We start from the raw sequence: 18,712 nt of genomic DNA on the forward strand, positions 1-18,712 counted from the left end.
GCCTACAGTCTACAGTAAATAAATAACACACGCTATTGATCTCTAAAGGCATATCATCAAGTTTGCTTTCTAATGCGATGGGTGAAAGGAATGTTTACTTACGTGTTAATACTTGTTTTGTTAATTTGTAAATACATGAATGATCTTTTATTTAATAATGATTTCTTTATTGAACATAAATTTACTCATTTTTTTACTTCACAAAGTGTTTAGTACGAACCTCTCGAAGTGTGTCTGACAGAGCGTGTTTGCGCGTGTGTGTGTGTAAAGTGTGCATGTGTGTGAGAGAGTCTGTTGTTACTGATCTTCGCTGGGGCGAACCAGGTTACTGTGTGAAATATTGCTTTCTTCTTTTCCTACAGGTTGTTTATATGTGTCTGATGAATTGCTGATAATAAACAACAAAAACATTGCTGTACACGTGTCTTACTTTAGTTTGCTTTTCTAGTAATAGTTGTGTTGTCAACTTAAGATAAATACACAGATTTGTCTATGACATAGACAAAAGTTTGTGTGTGTGTGCAGTCAGTGTATACAGTATATAATAATGCAAATGTATGGTTAAAAAAAAGTAAAGTATATGTTTATTTAAGCATTAGATTTTAAAAAAAAATTACACTCACTGGCCACTTTATTAGGTACACCTTTGCAACTGCTTGTTAATGCAAATGTCTAATCAGTCAATCACATGGCAGCAACTCAATGCATTTAGGCATGTGGTCAAGATGATCTGCTGCAGTTAAACCAAACATCAGAATGGGGAAAAAAGATGATTTAAGAGACTTTGATAATGGCATGGTTGTTGGGGCCAGACGGGCTGGTCTGAGAATTTCAGAAACTGCTGATCTACTGGGATTTTCACGCACAACCATCTCTAGGGTTTATAGAGAATGGTCAAGAAAAAGAGAAAATATCCAGTGAGCGGCAGTTCTGTGGGCGCAAATGCCTTGTTGATGCCAGAGGTCAGAGAAGAATGGCCCGACTGGTTCCAGTTGATAGAAAGGTACCAGTAACTCAAATAACTACTCGTTACAACTGAGGTATGCAGAAGAGCATCTCTAAACGCACAACATGTCCAACCCTGAGTTAAATGGGCTACAGCAGCAGAAGACCACACTGAGTGCCACTTCTATCAGCTAAGAACAGGAGACGGAGGCTGCAATTTGCACAGGGTCATCAAAATTGCACATTGGAAGATTGGAAAAATGTTGCCTGGTCTGATGAGTCTTGATTTCTGCTGCGACATTTGGATGGTAGGGTCAGAACTTGGCGTCAACAACATGAAAGCATGGATCCATCCTGGCTTGTATAAATGGTTCAGGCTGCTTGTGGTGGTGTAATGGTGTGGGGCACACTTTGGGCCCATTAATACCAATTGGGCATCATGTCAACACCACATTCTACCTGAGTATTTTTGCTGACCATTGTCCATCCCGTTATGACCACAGTGTACCCATCTTCTGATGGCTACTTCAAGCAGGATAAAGCGCCATGTCATAAAGCGTGAATCATCTCAGACTGTTTTCTTGAACATGACAATGAGTTCACTGTACTCAAATGGCCTCCACAGTCACCAGCCTCAATCCAATAGAGCACCTTTGGGATGTGGTGGAACGAGAAATTCACATCATGGATGTGCAGCTGACAAATCTGCACTAACTGTGTGCTGCTATCATGTCAATATGGACCAAAATCTCTGAGGAATATTTCCATTGCCTTGGTAAATCTATGCCACGAGGATTAAGGCAGTTCTAAAGGCTAAACTGGTCTAACCCGGTATTAGTAAGGTGTGCCTAAAAAAGTGGCCAGGTTTTTTTTTTTTTTTTCAGAATTGTTGCAAACAAACAAATTAAATTGAGTAACTTTTAACTTAATTTGTTTAAATTCAGCCCAAATTGTTTGCAACCACTTACCTTAAATTTAGTAAATCTTTTTTTTTTTCAGTGCAGAAAAATGTTTGTTTCTGATGTTCTGCATCAGACAGACAGACAGACAGACAGATAGACAGATAGACAGATAGATAGATAGATAGATAGATAGATAGATAGATAGATAGATAGATAGATAGATAAGCACATACACTACGGCCAATTTAGTTTATTCAATTCAACTGTACCACATGTCTTTGGACTGGGGGCAAACCCACGCCAACACGAGGAAAACAGTGCTAACCACTGAGCCACCGTGTCGCCCGCATCATCCTTATGTTCTGTGAAATATTAACTCGTTTTACTCGTCGTTGTTGATTAGTACCACTAGATGTCGCTACAACACAACATCTGAATGGCTAAAATACATGACAAGCATTTTATTTTACCGAGCCACAAATAATTGGTGAATTACAGCTAACTGGAGTATCAGATCTATCAATCTGATCTAAAATATTTTTGAATGGTTTCCCCAATGTTCCCCCTTCACAAACATAAATCCACCACATGGCTTACAGTACAGTAGCCTAAAATAATATCACAGATAATCATATACAATCAAAGGAAAGCTTCAGAAGATCTCACAGCTGGAGGTTGTTCCCATTTATAGAGTTGAACATAAAGTGTCAGTGCCTACAGTGTAGGATGTTCTTGTTCTTATATTAACAGTAGAGTCGTCCCGCTGCCCTCAGCTTGTTAAAGTCATATCTGGCTTTAATCAACAGGGTCACAATGCTCCTATGATTATAATCATGGCTTGAGGCCTGTGGGAGTCTTCAGTCCTCATTACCCAATCAGTAATTATCACAATCATGTCTCTTGGCCCTCATACCAATTGAATTCCACAGCTAAGAGATGGAAGTCTTACAGACTGACCTAATCAATTAAGTCCCAGCACATGGCTACTTCAATCCGATGACTTTGTCCCAACCTCTGAGTTATCAAGATGGAGGGAAAATTTGATTAAGCAGAAACCGACGTTCGGATTCCCGGAATTTCAACTCCGAAGAGAAGGAAGGATGTTGGTTCACTTTTGGTCCAGCAATGAGGAACTGTGATAATCTTGGGCAGATAAATCAAGCTCTGGCTCTGTTACACCATTTGGTTGCACTTTAGGGAGTTTTGAACCTTCAGCTCTTGACTGATTTGAGGAGCTGCGATTACATTGTCCCAAATGCTCAAACACTGGGGTGAAACTTAAAGAGACGGTACAATTAAAATGTACGCCATCCTCAAGTCAATACAAAGCTGTACTGATTTTAAAATATATTATTATATGCACAAAAACTAATTTTCACAATAAGTACTTTAATTTTATGGTCTCTTTGAAGGTCATGTGATAATAAGATTAAGGGTTTTTTAGATGTTAGCATCATGTTAGTTTTAAGCACAGCCTACACATATCGGGCTCCAAAACTGACAACATTCTCATTTAGACAAAATAAACCAGATATAAATATACAAAACTTGCTTACATTCAGTGTCATATCCGCTTAAATGGATCAATTATTTTTTTAACATCACCTCATACCTTAGTTTCTCATCAAATTTCTGACCGATCATATGCTCTCTAGTACCACACATTTCCGTACCCTTTATAACGCTTCTCATTTGATGATTTCAGTTGAGATTGTTTAATTTCGAAATAAAAAATGCACATTTGAATTGAAAGCACACTACGAGACCTTTAAGAGGTAGGCCGCTTCCATAAGCAGTTCGTTAAAATCAGTATGGTTTAAATTTCTTTTTGGCTTAGTCCCTTTATTAATCTGGGGTAGCCGAATGAACCACCAACTTATCCAGCATATGTTTTACACATTGGATGCCCTTCCAGCTGCAACCCATCACAGGGAAACATCCATACAAACTCATTCACACTCATACACTATGATCAATTTTAGCATACCCAATTGCCCTATAACACATGTCTTTGGACTTGTGGGGAAAACTGGAGCACCCGGGAAAAAACCCACACCAACTTCGCCACCGCATCAAAATATGAAGTTCAAATGCAAAAACCTAGGCCTACGTTTGGAAGTCTTCTGTCTGAAATTTCATCAAAAATTAGCATGTTTTCAGTAATTTTACTCTTATGCAAAAGAATACACTCATCTCATTGCGTTTAAAGTAAAATAACTGGATGTAAACATAAGATAGATGCTAATTTAAGACAACACTTAGAGGTTTTGGCATCTGAAGTTTTCATATCTTCTTCAATTTTTAACAGATGACAGAATGTCAAACAGGTTTGAAACAAGTAAAAGGTGAGTACCCGTTTACATTTTAGGTGAACTTTCCCTTTAAGAAAGACGCAATGTTCCCAAAAACTTCATTGATATCGCTCATGAAACTTCTTGAAACTTTCTCAAAAGGCCCATGCTGAAACGAACAACTTGAGAGCATACTGAAATAAAAAAAAAAACATTTGCCGTCTTGAGCAATGAGACATTTGTCATTGTTTAAATAGTCGAGTTTGTAATTCACCATAATCGGAGTCATTAACCCTCCTGATTGTGTGCGGGTTTCTGAGATGCAGATGCGCTGGACTTTGTGTACGAGTATCGGTCTGGCCGCGTCTTCGAGTCCAGCCGTCAGTTTAATTGCCATGCGGAAGCACTTGATGCGCGCCAGCTGCATCCTGCGACCGGTGCTCTGATCCCGCATTTGTCTCTGTCATTGCCTTCGGCTCCGCCCGCTCCAGCACTCTTATGAGCCATGCTGGCAGCACTACCAGCCTGCACCAACTCCACATGAAAAGTCTCCCTCTCTTTCTTTCAAAAACCTGCACACACATATGTCCTTCAAATCAAGCTTTCAGGATGACAGGGTATGCCAGGGTTATTATAGTTCAGTATTTTAAACGAGATTTTATTACAGTGTTGTTATGACATTTGCTTTATATTTCAGTTGAGTGTTGACTAGTGTCGTTGATGTTTTTAAGTTAGTAAGTCAATTTTTTCTGTTCTGCAGGAGAAGAAAGCTGGTTTGGATGATGTGATGGAGGTGAGTAAATGACAAAACATTATTTTTGTGTTTGTGAATTAGCAATGAAAGAGATCTATAACCTAATTAAATAGATTTTTTCTGTAAACTTTGTTAAAATTTTAGTCAAAAACAGTGTTGGCCACATTCTTAGTTATAGTTCATTTTCACAAATAGTAACAGAGTTGGTAAGTGAGTTATATTACTAATTACCAAGGAAAGTAACTATTGCATTACTTAAAAAAAATCTAATTAGTCAGATGACTATATATAAACCATTGTGCACTAATCTACACTATTTTAATGGTGTTGTGGGATAATGTGAGAGACAACGGCAGCATATGCTCAACTATATATCTAGATGTTATTTAGTTTAATTCTGTCTTACTCTGAGTAACAAGTGTTTGCGGTGGAGAAAATTAAGTTATATTTGCTTTGATGCTGTGACTTCGTCTCCTCGTTTGGTAGAGCTCACGTTATCACCAGCGTAGCTGCTAATTTTGTAGTGGCATGTGACAACATGAGTGCTTGATTAGATTAGATTTACTTGTCACCGATGCAGAAACACTTTTCCCAGGTATATGTTGCACGATATTTAAACATTCTTGCCTTTTACCTCAACGAGGGATAAGTAGTGCTTATATTTCTAGTTTGCAAACGCTACCTTTGAACTTGTTGGATTTGCCATTGTTCTGACTCCTGAGGCCTATTTCATGAACTAAGCTTAGAGGAAAAAGCCAGGCTTATTTTCGTAAATCAGGTTTATTAATGGAGGATTCTGTACAACATTATATTATATTATATTATTCATTCATTCATTTTCTTGTCGGCTTAGTCCCTTTATTGAACCGGGGTCGCCACAGCGGAATGAACCGCCAACTTATCCAGCAAGTTTTTACGCAGTGGATGCCCTTCCAGCCGCAACCCATCTCTGGGAAACATCCACACACACATTCACACTCACACACTCATACACTACGGACAATTTAGCCTATCAAATTCCCCTGTATCACATGTCTTTGGACTGTGGGGGAAACCGGAGCACTCGGAGGGATTATATTACATTATATTATATTATATTATATTATATTATATTATATTATATTATATTATATTATATTATATTATATTATATTATATTATATTTGTTACTATTATATTATATTATATTATATTATATTATATTATATTATATTATATTGTATTGTATTGTATTGTATTATATTATATTATATTATATTTGTTACTAATATATTATATTATATTTTATTATATTGTATTGTATTGTATTATATTATATTATATTATATTATATTATATTATATTATATTATATTATATTTGAAGTAAATTGGGCATAGTGTACAATTGTGTGTATAAATGCGAGTGTATGAGTGTTTCACAGTACTGGGTTGCCACTGGAAGGGCATTCACTGCGTAAAACATATGCCGGAATAGTTGGCCATTCATTCCGCTGTGGCAACACCTGATAAATAAGGGACTAAGCCTAAAGAAAATGAACAAATTAATGAATTATATTATATTATATTATATTATATTATATTATATTATATTATATTATATTATATTATTATAAAATAAAATGAGTTTTTTTTTAATGGAGCTTTTCAATTCATCTCGTTCAATCATATTTTCTAGAAAAATAAATATTGCTATGTCAGTTTTTTTCCCCCCAGTAGTACGCAGCTCTAGTTCATACAGCATGTAATGTATAAGAAAGCTTGAGCAATGGTTTGTGGTGTAAAATAACACCTGGCCGCTGGCACCTGGCATAAGAGCGCCAGAGTTTGGCCTAATTGAAAGCCTCCCCATTGTGTCACCACAGCCCTTGTGGGGTCTGTTCCCTTCTTTCTGAAACATCTGCCCACACAATCAGGCATTCAGCCATGCCAGCTGAGCCATGCCACAGCAGTGTATTGCCAGCGTCACTCAGCTGGCTCAATCTTCCTCTTCCTCCTTTTCTTTATCTGTCTTTCCCTGTCTTTATCCCTCGCTTCTCTTCCACTGAACCGTTCGGAAATGGAAGTCTCTACCCTATAATCTGCTGTTCTCTCCGGCAGATTACATGGTTCGAGTGAATGTGAATGAGAGTGAGAGAGGACCAAAGGTAGGCTGTGTTAAATTAAACCCACTTGACCTCGTGATTATACTGAAGGGAGAGTGTGTATTGTGCGCAGGTGTCCGCAGATTTGAGCATCACATCCGTGTATGTTAAGCCTGGATGTATATTCCAAATGATAAGTTAAAAGATCGCAAGGAGTTGGATTGTTAAAACGTGATCTCTATTGTACTGTAATGTAAAGAGAATGGGATTAATTCAAAGCTATTTCTCGCTCAGTACTGATTAAAACTAAATACAACAGGTAAAAGTACATACTTGTGAGAAAATAAGATTGTGAGTTTCTTTGTCTCTGTTGAAGACAAAATAAGCTATTCTGAAAACTGTTGGAAGCCAGTAAAATCAGGGTATTTTTTGTCCATTTTATATCAACAATCCGTTCAATTTCATCTCCCATGACATCTTCATGAAATACAATTTCAAATCCGTTTCCAAACAAAAAAAGGAAAACTAAGGAAACAGATGGTTTTCATTTTTTTCTTTTGCTCTCAAAAAACGCAAAAAGATTTTGGCTCGATTTTCTTTTTTTGTGTGTGTGTATGGCAGAAAAACGGATAAACAACTTTAAATTTCATTATAAACTCTCAGAAATTAAGGTGGGGTGGTACCTTTTCGAAAGGTACAAGTTTGTACCTTAAAGGTCCATATTAATACCTTAAGGGTACATATTAAGACGTAAAAAGTACAAAAGTGTTCCTCTTAAAATTTGTAGGTACTAATATATACGTTTGAGGTACCAATATGGACCCTTTAAGGACAAATGTGTACCTTTTTAAAAAAGGTACCTCCACAGTGACAACTCGTGTACCTTTATTTCTGAGAGGTGTACACATGTAGGTGGTGCTGAAACAGCCTTTTTCCTCTGATTGGTCAAACAAATCTGAGCTTGTGACGTCGCCCTCAAAATAATAGTCCGACAGGCTTTTAATTTTTCATTTGTTCATTTTCTTTTTGGCTTAGTCCCTTTATTAATCTGGAGTCGTCACAGCGGAATGAACCGGCAACTTATCCAGCAAATGTTTTACGCAGCGGATGCCCTTCCAGCCGCAACCCATCTCTGAGAAACATCCATACACACTCATTCACACACATACAGATTCACCAATTCACCTGTACCGCATGTCTTTGGACTGTAGGGGAAACCGGAGCACCCGGAGAAAACCCACGCGAACACAGGGAGAACATGCAAACTCCACATAGAAACGCCAACTGACCCAGCAGAGGCTCGAACCAGCGACCTTCTTGCTGTGAGGCAAACATGCTACCCACTGCGCCAAAGTGCTGCCTCAAAATAAAATCTTAACAAAAAATAAAAGAAAAAGTAAATATTACAAAACAAATTCATAATTTGACAAATGTACGTACATACAGAAAACACACGTCACCTGCATTATTTTTAATGTATATAAGTGAAATGCAGGTTTCTGAAAGCAATATTACTCTACTCAAGTATGCTGTTGACATGGCAGTGGTTGGACTTATGGTCAAAGGAAAGGAGGAGCTAGAGAGGGCCTTCTTTGAGCACGTAGAACATCTGGTGACATGGTGAGAGGAGAGTGCTTTGTCACTAAATGCTTTGAAAACTAAGGAGCTAATTATTAGCAGGGAAGGGCAGCCTATATGTCATCCAGTTACCATTGAGGGTCAACATGTGGAGATTGTAAACAGTTTTAAGTATCTGGGGATTATTTTAGATAGTGGCTTAAAATTTGGTGAACATGCAGACTATATCTATAAGACAACACAGAGACTCTTTCTTTTAAGGAAATTAGTAAGTGTATTCTTAAGAAGGTCTATACCAGTCCGGTTGAAAGTATTATGTCCTATAATATTTCTTGCTGGTACGGAAATCTTGAAGCTAGAAGCAAGTATAAACTTGCAAACACGGCTAGTAAGATCATAATGGATCTCCAGAAGCAGCTTGTGGAGCTGTTTATTAACCAGACCAGACAGAAAGCCTCACAGATAGTTCAAGACTCAACTCATCCTCTATGAATTTGAAAAGCTTCCTTCTGTTAGACGATAGAGAGTACCCACAGCAAAAACTAAATTTTTTAAAGAAATCTTTTATACCATCTGCTATTACCATATTGAATAAATGACCATGAAATGGATAAATCTGGATGTCTAGTGTTGTGTGTTGGTAATCTGTGGTGTAGGAAGCTTTGTGTTTGTGCTCTGTGTTTGTGTTTTTGTATTTGTGACGTTTGGCAGGCCAAAAATGAATTTCCACACGTGTGGACAATAAAGTTTTCTATTCTTTTCAGAATTGTGATGCAGATTTGTGAGACGTAATGTTGCAGTTATTTAAAATAAAGCAACCTCTAAAAAAATTGCTGTCTATAATTTTTTTGAGTTGAATCAACCTAACTTTTCTAGTCATCTCAACTTGCATCTGTAAAACAGATAAAAATCATTCATTTTCTTGCCGGCTTAGTCCCTTTATTAATCCAGGGTTGCCACAGCAGAATGAACCGCCAACTTATCCAGCAAGTTTTTACGCAATGGATGCCCTTCCAGCCGCAACCCATCTTTGGGAAACATCCACACACACTCACACACAATCATACACTACGGACAATTTAGCCTACCCAATTCACCTGTACCGCATGTATTTGGACTGTGGGGGAAACCGGAGCACCCGGAGGAAACCCACGCAAATGCAAGGAGAACATTCAAACTCCACACAGAAACGGCAACTGAGCCAAGGTTCGAACCAGCAACCTTCTTGCTGTGAGGCGACAGCACTACCTACTGCGCCACTGCTTCGCCCACAGACAAAAATATTAAGTTAAATTTGTATAACTTAAAATATAGATTTAAAACCTGATTTACTTATTAAAAAAGGTAAAGCAACATTAAAAAAATATTTGTTGTCTTTCCTTTTTGTCATTACATATTTTTACAGTGCAGATTTTTGAGGTGTTAGGTCACAATGGGGTTCTGTATATCTACCTGTACATTAAGACAAAATAAATAAGATACACAGGCTATTCTTTGTGGCACAGGATATCATTAGATATCATAAGGAAGAAAATGAATGTAATGTTGAATACCCCCTCGAGTCATTAATTACCTGTCCTACAGACTTGACTGAGCAGAGAGGTCATGCATATACTGCAGGTCCTTTACAGGCCCCAGTAATGTGGCCTTCAGCACTCCGGGGTTATTTGAAGTTATTAACCCCAGGTTTTAACATCAATAGGCCATATGCTCCACATTCTGCTCCTGAGGCTGGTTGTGAGCAGTGTCCCCTCAGCCGTGCTCTGTGGAGCTGCGCTGGTCCTGGATGATGATACATCCCCGCAGGCCCATTTGCTGCATTCTGTGACTCTGAAGGCCACCTCCAGCATTCACAGCCTCGTCCCGTTTCAGCCGCGGTCTGAGATACTGCCTGAGTGACGCCTCAGACTGCTGCCGCGATGTAGCAATGAGTCCGCCACTGATTTATGGAGTCAGACCCCTGCTGCTATTTTTTCTTCTTCCTCTTCTTTTTTTTTCATGCATGCTTAGTGACAGCTGTGTAAAAATCTACACTGTCAGCACTTGCTGGTTCACATTTATTTATTTTATATATTTTTTGCACAAGCATTTACTATTCACTGAGTGTCTTTATTCACAGCCCTCTTTAACGTGTAGGATTATAATAAATTATAGATACCTAATTATTAATTTTTTAAATGAAAACATGCTCTTTGTGATAAAAAAAATATTCTTCGAGATGTTTTGAAATTCACGGTTATTATTTTTTCTAAACATTCTTATAAAAAAACATGCCTGAAAGCATGCCATATTTTTTGGTTATTTTGAACAGTTGCCTTTTTTTGTTGTTTTTGTTGCTCTAAATAACTTTTTATATTTAGAAGAAATGTCATTATTCACAATGAATACTTTCCGGATGCACTATATGCACTACTGTATACTGTATATATACTGGTAGTGCTGTTGCCTCACAGCAAGAAGGTCTCTGGTTCGAGCCTCGACTGGGTCAGTAGCCGTTTCTGTGTGGAGTTTGCATGTTCTCCCTGCGTTCACATGGGTTTCCTCCGGGTGCTCCGGTTTCCCCCACAGGTCCAAAGACATGTGGTACAGGTGAATTGCATAAGCGAAATTGTCCGTAGAGTATGTGTGTGAATGAGAGTGTATGGGTGTTTCCCAGTGATGGGTTGCAACCAGAAGGGCATCCGCTGCGTAAAAACATATCCTTGATAAGTTGGCAGTTCATTCCGCTGTGGCGACCCCAGATTAATAAAGGGACTAAGCCGAAAAGAAAATAAATGAATGATTATATATATATATATATATATATATATATATATATATATATATATATATATATATATATATATATAAACAGTATTGTCTTAAACAGTTATTCACATGATAGTTGGCTTGCAGTTTTATGTATTTCTGACATCACTGATTGACAGATCATGCTCTCTTTGCAGTCATTCGCCTAATTTTCTGTTAATCTATTAGATCTAAATACTGATATTTTAAGTGCTATTTTTAGCTGAATTAGCTTGTCGGATGGCCATTAAAACCACACTTTTTGATTTACCAAAAACATTTCCTAAAGATTTAGACTAAATAAATATGCATTAAAAACTTATTTTTAAATGCTAATTTATTACATCATAAATCATTAGGGAGAAAAAAAACAGGTATTTGTTAAAGTTTTAAAGTAAAAACTGTAGTCTATTGTCATTTATTAGTGTACTTTATTAGGCAAATAACAACCTGACCAGCACATACAAGTTTACTCAGTCAGAATTTGGCCATTTGAATACATAATAAAAATAATAAAAATAATGCAGAGCTTCATGGTTTTTCTAGCCTCTCTTGTTAGAAAGTATTCGAAAATTCATGCATAACAATAGCCAAATGAATATTCAAATTAATTCAAAATGGGCCGCTTTAGGTGCTTCAAAGCTTTTTATTGATAATTTTGTTAAGAATAAGGTCCAAGATTTTGAATAAAAGTTACTTGTGTAATATTTTCTCTATTTAACAACAATACAGTCAGTCAGTAGTGAAAGATGTATGTTTTCTTGCACAGCTGTTGGACCCATAAAACAGAATTGTTATCATTGGTCAAAACTGATAAGCTGAAGTCACGACAGCCAAGAGGATTTCACTATTATTTACTATTCATGATGGCATAGCAGTCAAAATAGGATAAAAGAGCTCATGAATGGGACCAATTCTGGACCTTTGTCAGTGAGGACACCCCCCAGAACACCCCTCTGGCTAGATGTACACTGTTTGTTTATTAACAACAGAGTAATGCATAGATAATTATGAAATGTGACTAAAGATAAATATGACAACTTAAGTTGTGTTCTTCAGTTCTTTTCTTTCTTTTTTTACCCAAATTATGTCACTCTTTCATTTTTTAGGTCTCCACAATAAACGTTTGAGTCTTCAGGAATAGCCTATACGTAAATGTGTTAGTTGAAAGATGCGTTCAGTTTTTCATCACCATAGCAGTATCTGTGGAGTGTCGCTCCTCGAACACCGACACACGGAAACACTCAAAATAAAAATAAAAAAGCTCCTCTGGTGGGCTGAGAGTGTCTTTTAACTCTTCGCGATCGTGTGATTCCGTCGTCTCGGACCAATCTCGTCCTCTTCTCTAATCTCCCCCTTCATGCTCTCCTGTCGTCCCTCCCATCCGCGCGCCTCTCCGGATGTAGTAGCGCGCGCGTGGCTCTCAGCGCGCGATATAAAGCCTCCGCTGAGTGACAGCGCGCGCCTGAAAAGCCTCTGTCCTTGTTTCTAAGAGGACTTACGCCGCAGTCACTCCAGGCAGAAAGACCAGCGAGCATCTCCCATGACATCTTAATGAAATATGACTGTGCTTCACTCCTTCACTGGATTAATGCCTATTTAAGCGTGCATTCGCGCTCTCCCTCCCTTATCTGTGTCCAAGTTTAAAGCCTATTCTGTGGTCATGGGGTCTATAATGTCATTTTTGCCTAGGCTAAAGGTCTAAAGCGGATACCAAGTGGATCTATGTTCCTTACAGACAAAAGAAACAGCGCAGGGAAATTAGTGGAAGTTTGAGAGAAGGGAGGATGCGGGCGACGTGTTGGTGTGCCGTGTTTCTCATCACTCCGGCGGTCTACCTGGTAAGTGTTTCTTTTTTTACTCTCTCTCTCTCATCTTTTGCATCTCGTTTTGCTACCTCACTTACATCTTTTGTTTACCCTGTAGAAAAAAACTCGTGTCTGGTAATGTATGCGGTGCTATGGTTTTAGTGTTAAAAAAAAAAACTTGTACGTCTTCATTTGTGTGACGTAGAAACGCTTTAATGCGTTAGTTTGGGAGTTGTTTTTGAAAATAAGTTTAAAAGCTCTCTAAATCATCTGATTTTATTTCTAAAAGCGAGTCCTGTGCTGACAAAACATTGTTTCAGTTGGTTTTGCGAGTTGCGCTTCTGTTTTTGTCCTCACGGGGGCGCCAAAAGAAATGAAAATAGCGGCGTGAATAAACCAGCAGTGACAGTTCTGCACCCCGAGGAGAGTCTCTTTGATTTCCACTGTTCAATACACACTCAAACCACGTCTACAACTAACTACATTTTGCAAATTGCCTAATCACTTTATTGACAAAGAATTAGGACAGGATTGCTAGATTGCGACGTAATTAACTTACCGAAAGTGTAATTAAATTTGATAAAACCGCATATTGCATTTTAAATGCGTGCAAATGAATTAAAATCGACACATCCTTGATAAACGCTGTTTATTATTGTGTTTCATTAATGGTGTGAACATTAAATGTTTTTTTGCCGATGTGTCTCTTTATTTTGGATTTATATAAACAATTTATTGAATGTACTTACATTTATTTTACTTTATGTATTTATTTCACAGTTTGTAAAATGTTTATAAAATTATCATTAATTAATATGACCTGTTGGTTTATTAAAATGTAAAGGTTGTAAGGGCTGCAGCACGCGCCTACAGTTACACACACTAATAAAACATAAAATAAAGTTTCTTTTACTTAAAGTAGTACACGTAACATCACTTTAATTCAGAGAAAAGATATGTAGCATATTAAAAATATTGTATTTTTTATATTAAGATCTAAAGAGTCCTAAACGTATGGACTATTAAAATAATTATTCGTATACAAAGACTGAGGATTAATATAAAATACTAATTGCATATAAGCTCAATATAATAATAATAATAATAATAATAATAATAATAATAATAATGAATAATAATAATAAACGCTACTTTTCAAACTCGCAAATCAAATACATTTTCTGTAACCTTCCTCTTAGTGCATTCAACAAATCACAAATCTTAGAATTGGTAACATAGAAATAATTATCTTTCAATCTCATATCAGCTAATATATTCCATAATGTTATTATTTTAACGAAATGCATAATAACTCAATAGTTTATTTAATTATTTATAGATTATTATTATTATCAATAGTTGTTGATTAGATACTATTTTAGTTTAATATCTAAAGATTAGCATGTCACAATGATGCTGGAAAAGCACATTTATTTTCCATTTAATTGTCCATTTACTGCTCAAATGCCAGTAGATCGTCTCTATGTGTGTTTTGTTTCCTACTTTCTCACTTATTGTATTTTATGGAGGCCAGAGCAATTGAATTTTCTGAAGTGTGAGTCTGCTCGTGTCCATAAGGCGGTTTCAGGACCATGGACAGCGGAGCCCGACCTCTACCGTTTTGCTATTCTCCGTTTTATAGCTCCACTCTTTTTATTGATTTATATATAGCTGCCATTTGTTAAATTAAATTTGAGTTTAGATGCTGTCAGTTTCTGAGGGGTCGGTATGGGTGACAATATAGGCCTATACCTATAACGGGTTCGGTTTCTCCAATAATGTGTCCAAAAATGATGTTTTTATGTTAACCTGTGCAGACCACACACACTATTTATGTTGATTAGACTGCGTACACTCTCTTGCAATTGTGTGTGTGTGTGTGTGTGTGTGTGTGTGTGTGTGTGTGTGTGTGTGTGTGTGTGTGTGTGTGTGTGTGTGTGTGTGTGTGTGTGTGCGCGCAACAATGGCGCAATGGTCCAATCGCCTTAATTTTTATTCGCCGAAATTGTTCGGTTTATTTTCCTTTTGTAGTGGAAAATTATTTTTTTTTTCGCTGAAACACTCAACATAATCACTCGATGCTAAAATAAGTGGTTCATAAGAAAACTGAAGCCGGATGCTGTGGATCTCAATCGGCCCTTCTGCCGAGAGGCCTGAGTGGGAGAGTTGAACTTGGCTACTGTAATATTTTGATGTTTAAGCTTCGTGTGTGTGTGTGTGTGTGTGTGTGTGTGTGTGTGTGTGTGTGTGTGTGTGTGTGTGTGCCAGCTCGTCCTGACCCTGAAAACAGCAGAAAAGCGGAGCGCTTGCACGAGCGAACGAACATCTGCACTACATCAGCCAATTAAACAAGCGCGCTTTACCGTGTTTTTTAAATATCCCATATATCAGTATTAGTATAATATATATATCAACAAATCGGTGTCTCTATAGGGTAAACACGTGGATAATCTGCTTTTTGTAAAAATGGCGTGATATCTTGTGTTGAAAATGATTTAATAATTGTAAGCTATTTGAGTTTGCCGCTCTAATATCTATACAGATGGACATAGAAGGTCACGTGGTAAATAACTAGCCTCCCCAGCAACTTTGATTACACTCAGCGAAATGTGCACAGCACAAATACAAAACAAACATGCAATGATGCATAAGGAACTACATTTTACTTAGCATGTCAAGAATTAATCCTCAAAACATATTGCTTGGTTATATATATATATATATATATATATATATATATATATATATATATATATATATATATATATATATATATATATATATATATATATATATATAATGATTCAGATTTTTTTTCTACTACACTCTCAGAAAACCATTGTCTGTAACATTGCAGTTTGTACATTTAGGGACATGATTTGTACCGTGGGAAACCAAAATGTACCTTTGGTCTTACAACCTGTAGACACAATATTGTACCTTCATCAAAGGTTCAAATCTGATCCATAAAGGACTGACAAGACACTTTATACCTTAAGAGTGTCAAATCTGTTCCTTCAAGAACTAATTACAGGCATTTGCTTTATCCAAAATGTGTCAATTTATTTTCAGCAAATATAAAAATAAATTTTTTAATAATGTTTTTTAAAAGGTTTCTTTTTGTGTAAATGCACCTTTTCCATTTACAATAAAGAATAAAAATACTTTAAATAAATCAAAAGATCTATTTTTTGCTAAACATTTCACAAAACTGTTAAAGAAACACATTCTCCCATGTACAATATATTACTTTTACTTTTTCATTTTTCACAGAATACCTTTGTAATCAATTGAAAGTTGATTTAATTTACTTAATTTTAAAATAGAAATACAATTATGCAAAAGTGTTGTAACGAGATATGCACAATGTTTGATTAGTTTTACAGTAGTAAAATGTCTGCATGAACAGTTTGTATATGCAGGACTTTTGCTAGCTCACGTGCATAGTGGAAAGCAAATGCCAAAAGGTGCAGATATCAATAATAAAAATGTATTTATCAGAAAATGCTGAACAAATGTTTATTAAAATGCCTTAAATGTTTAGTTTAAATACCTATAGTTTTTTACCAGTTGTTTTGTATTATAGAGCTTAATAATGAATCTTTATGAGTTTCTTTAAACATATGCTATTAAATTAGGATTCATGTTTTTAAATAGAAATTATTCATAAATCACTTTGCCTTTTCTAGTAATATTTATTTTCATAGATATTGTAAATAAAGAAGGAGTTGTCCAACACTGTATACCTTTTTTTAGGAGAACAATTGTTGGTCTTCATTTTAATTGTACCATAAAAGGTACAGAACAGTATCATAAGAGGTCTTTTCTGTATGATATAAGGTACAATTTTTACAAAGGTACAAAACTTAAGGAACATTAATTGGACCACCGTTTACCTTTTTGTTTCTGAATGTAGGGTACTTTTTTCTTGGACAATTGAAGTAATTTGCATGCAGGTAATTACCAGTTTTGAGTATAGTATTTTACATTCACACCTCATAGTTGTTAAAGGACAAAGACGTGTGTGTGTGTGTGTGTGTGTGTGTGTGTGTGTGTGTGTGCGTGTGTGTGTGCGTGCGTGTGTGCGTGCGTGTGTGCGTGCGTGTGTGTGTGTGTGTGTGTGTGTGTGTGTGTGTGTGTGTGTGTGTGTGAGAGAGAGAGAGAGAATGTGAGTGTATTGTTTTTACATTTCTAAGTTTTAAAGTATTTTAACTATGTGTTTACATTTTTGAACATATTTTGAAAAGTAACATGCTTTTATTTAATTAATCAGCTTTTAGTACAAAATATTACCATTCTTAGTCCTTCACAAATGTATTTTAAAGTTACTCAAATCCTGTTTAGTGACTTTAATAATTTATATAAATTGTTGAACATATTTAGAAAATTAATTTATGTTCAATTAATCATTTGACTAATTTTTTAGTTAAATTTTCATTGAAATATTTCTTTTATTATTATTATTATTATTATTAGTTGTTGTTGTTTGAAATGTTGTTTTTTATGTCTAATATTTAATAGTATATGTTACAGGACTGCTTTAATCGGAAAAAAAATAATTTTCTTTAAATAATGGATCATTTTTAACATAATTTGAAAAGTAACTTGCTTTCAGTTAAGCAGCTTTAAGAGCAACATTTTTACATTCTTAGTTTTTAGTTCTCCATAATTATATATTTGAAGTGTTTATTTCAAAGCAATTCACATGAATTCTTTAACAGTATGTTAAAGTTTCTCAAATACTGATTAGTAGCTTAAATAATGTATATAATTTCTTGAACATATTTAGAAAATTAACTTGTGTTTAATTAATCAATTAACCAATTTTCAGTTCAATTTTCATTAAAATCTTTCTTTTATTATTATTATTATTATTATTATTACTAGTAAATATTTAATATTTAATGATATGTGTCACAAGAATGCTGTAACTGTAAATAAATAGTTTATTTTCTTTAACAAATGCAGATTTTTGAACATATTTTGAAAAGAACTTGCTTTTTTGTTAATTAACCAGCTTTAAGTGCAACATTTTTACAATCTTAGTCCTTCATAATTAAATTATTAGATATAATTATTAGAATGACTGTCAGAGGTGTATTTCAATGTAATTCATATGTCTTCTACTACATTTTTACAGTATTTTAAAGTTACTCAAATACTGATTATAGTAGCTTTAATAATTTATAGAATTTCTTGAACATATTTAGAAAATTAACTTGTGTTCAATTTATTAATTAACCAATTTTCAGTTTATTTAACCCCCCAATATTGGAACAATATAAAATACATGTATGTCTCTTAAAATACAATATATGTTTTGGACATATTTGAGAAATTAGGAAATAACTTTACATAAGTAACTTTTATTTTAGTTAATTGATTAACCTGTTTAAATATATTTTCATAAAAAAAACAACTTTTTTTTCCCTTTTTTTTTTAAATAATATTTAAACTATAACGTTGCATCTGTTTAAACTGTCCAGCACATATTTGTTAAATCAACTTGTTTGGCCTTTATTATTCAATTCAATTCAATTCAATTGAATTCAATTCAAAATTGCT

General features: G+C 35.4%; 1 protein-coding gene across 10 annotated transcripts in view; it reads left to right on the forward strand.

Moving 5' to 3' along the window:
* Positions 1-3,541: 3,541 nt before the first annotated feature.
* Positions 3,542-18,712, forward strand: part of nxph1 (neurexophilin 1) — a 75,989-nt gene continuing 60,818 nt past the window's right edge. The window contains exons 1-4 of one of the 10 annotated variants that reach the window (XM_087294326.2): positions 3,585-3,622; positions 4,899-4,931; positions 6,991-7,037; positions 13,078-13,180. In XM_087294326.2, coding sequence (XP_087150452.2) covers positions 7,015-7,037; positions 13,078-13,180 — 126 coding nt within the window. In that variant the 5' untranslated portion in view covers positions 3,585-3,622; positions 4,899-4,931; positions 6,991-7,014. 10 annotated transcript variants of the gene reach the window in all.

Source organism: Danio rerio, chromosome 19, assembly GCF_052040795.2.
Source record: "Danio rerio strain M-AB ecotype USA chromosome 19, GRCz13ab, whole genome shotgun sequence".
Taxonomy (NCBI): Eukaryota; Metazoa; Chordata; class Actinopteri; order Cypriniformes; family Danionidae; genus Danio; species Danio rerio.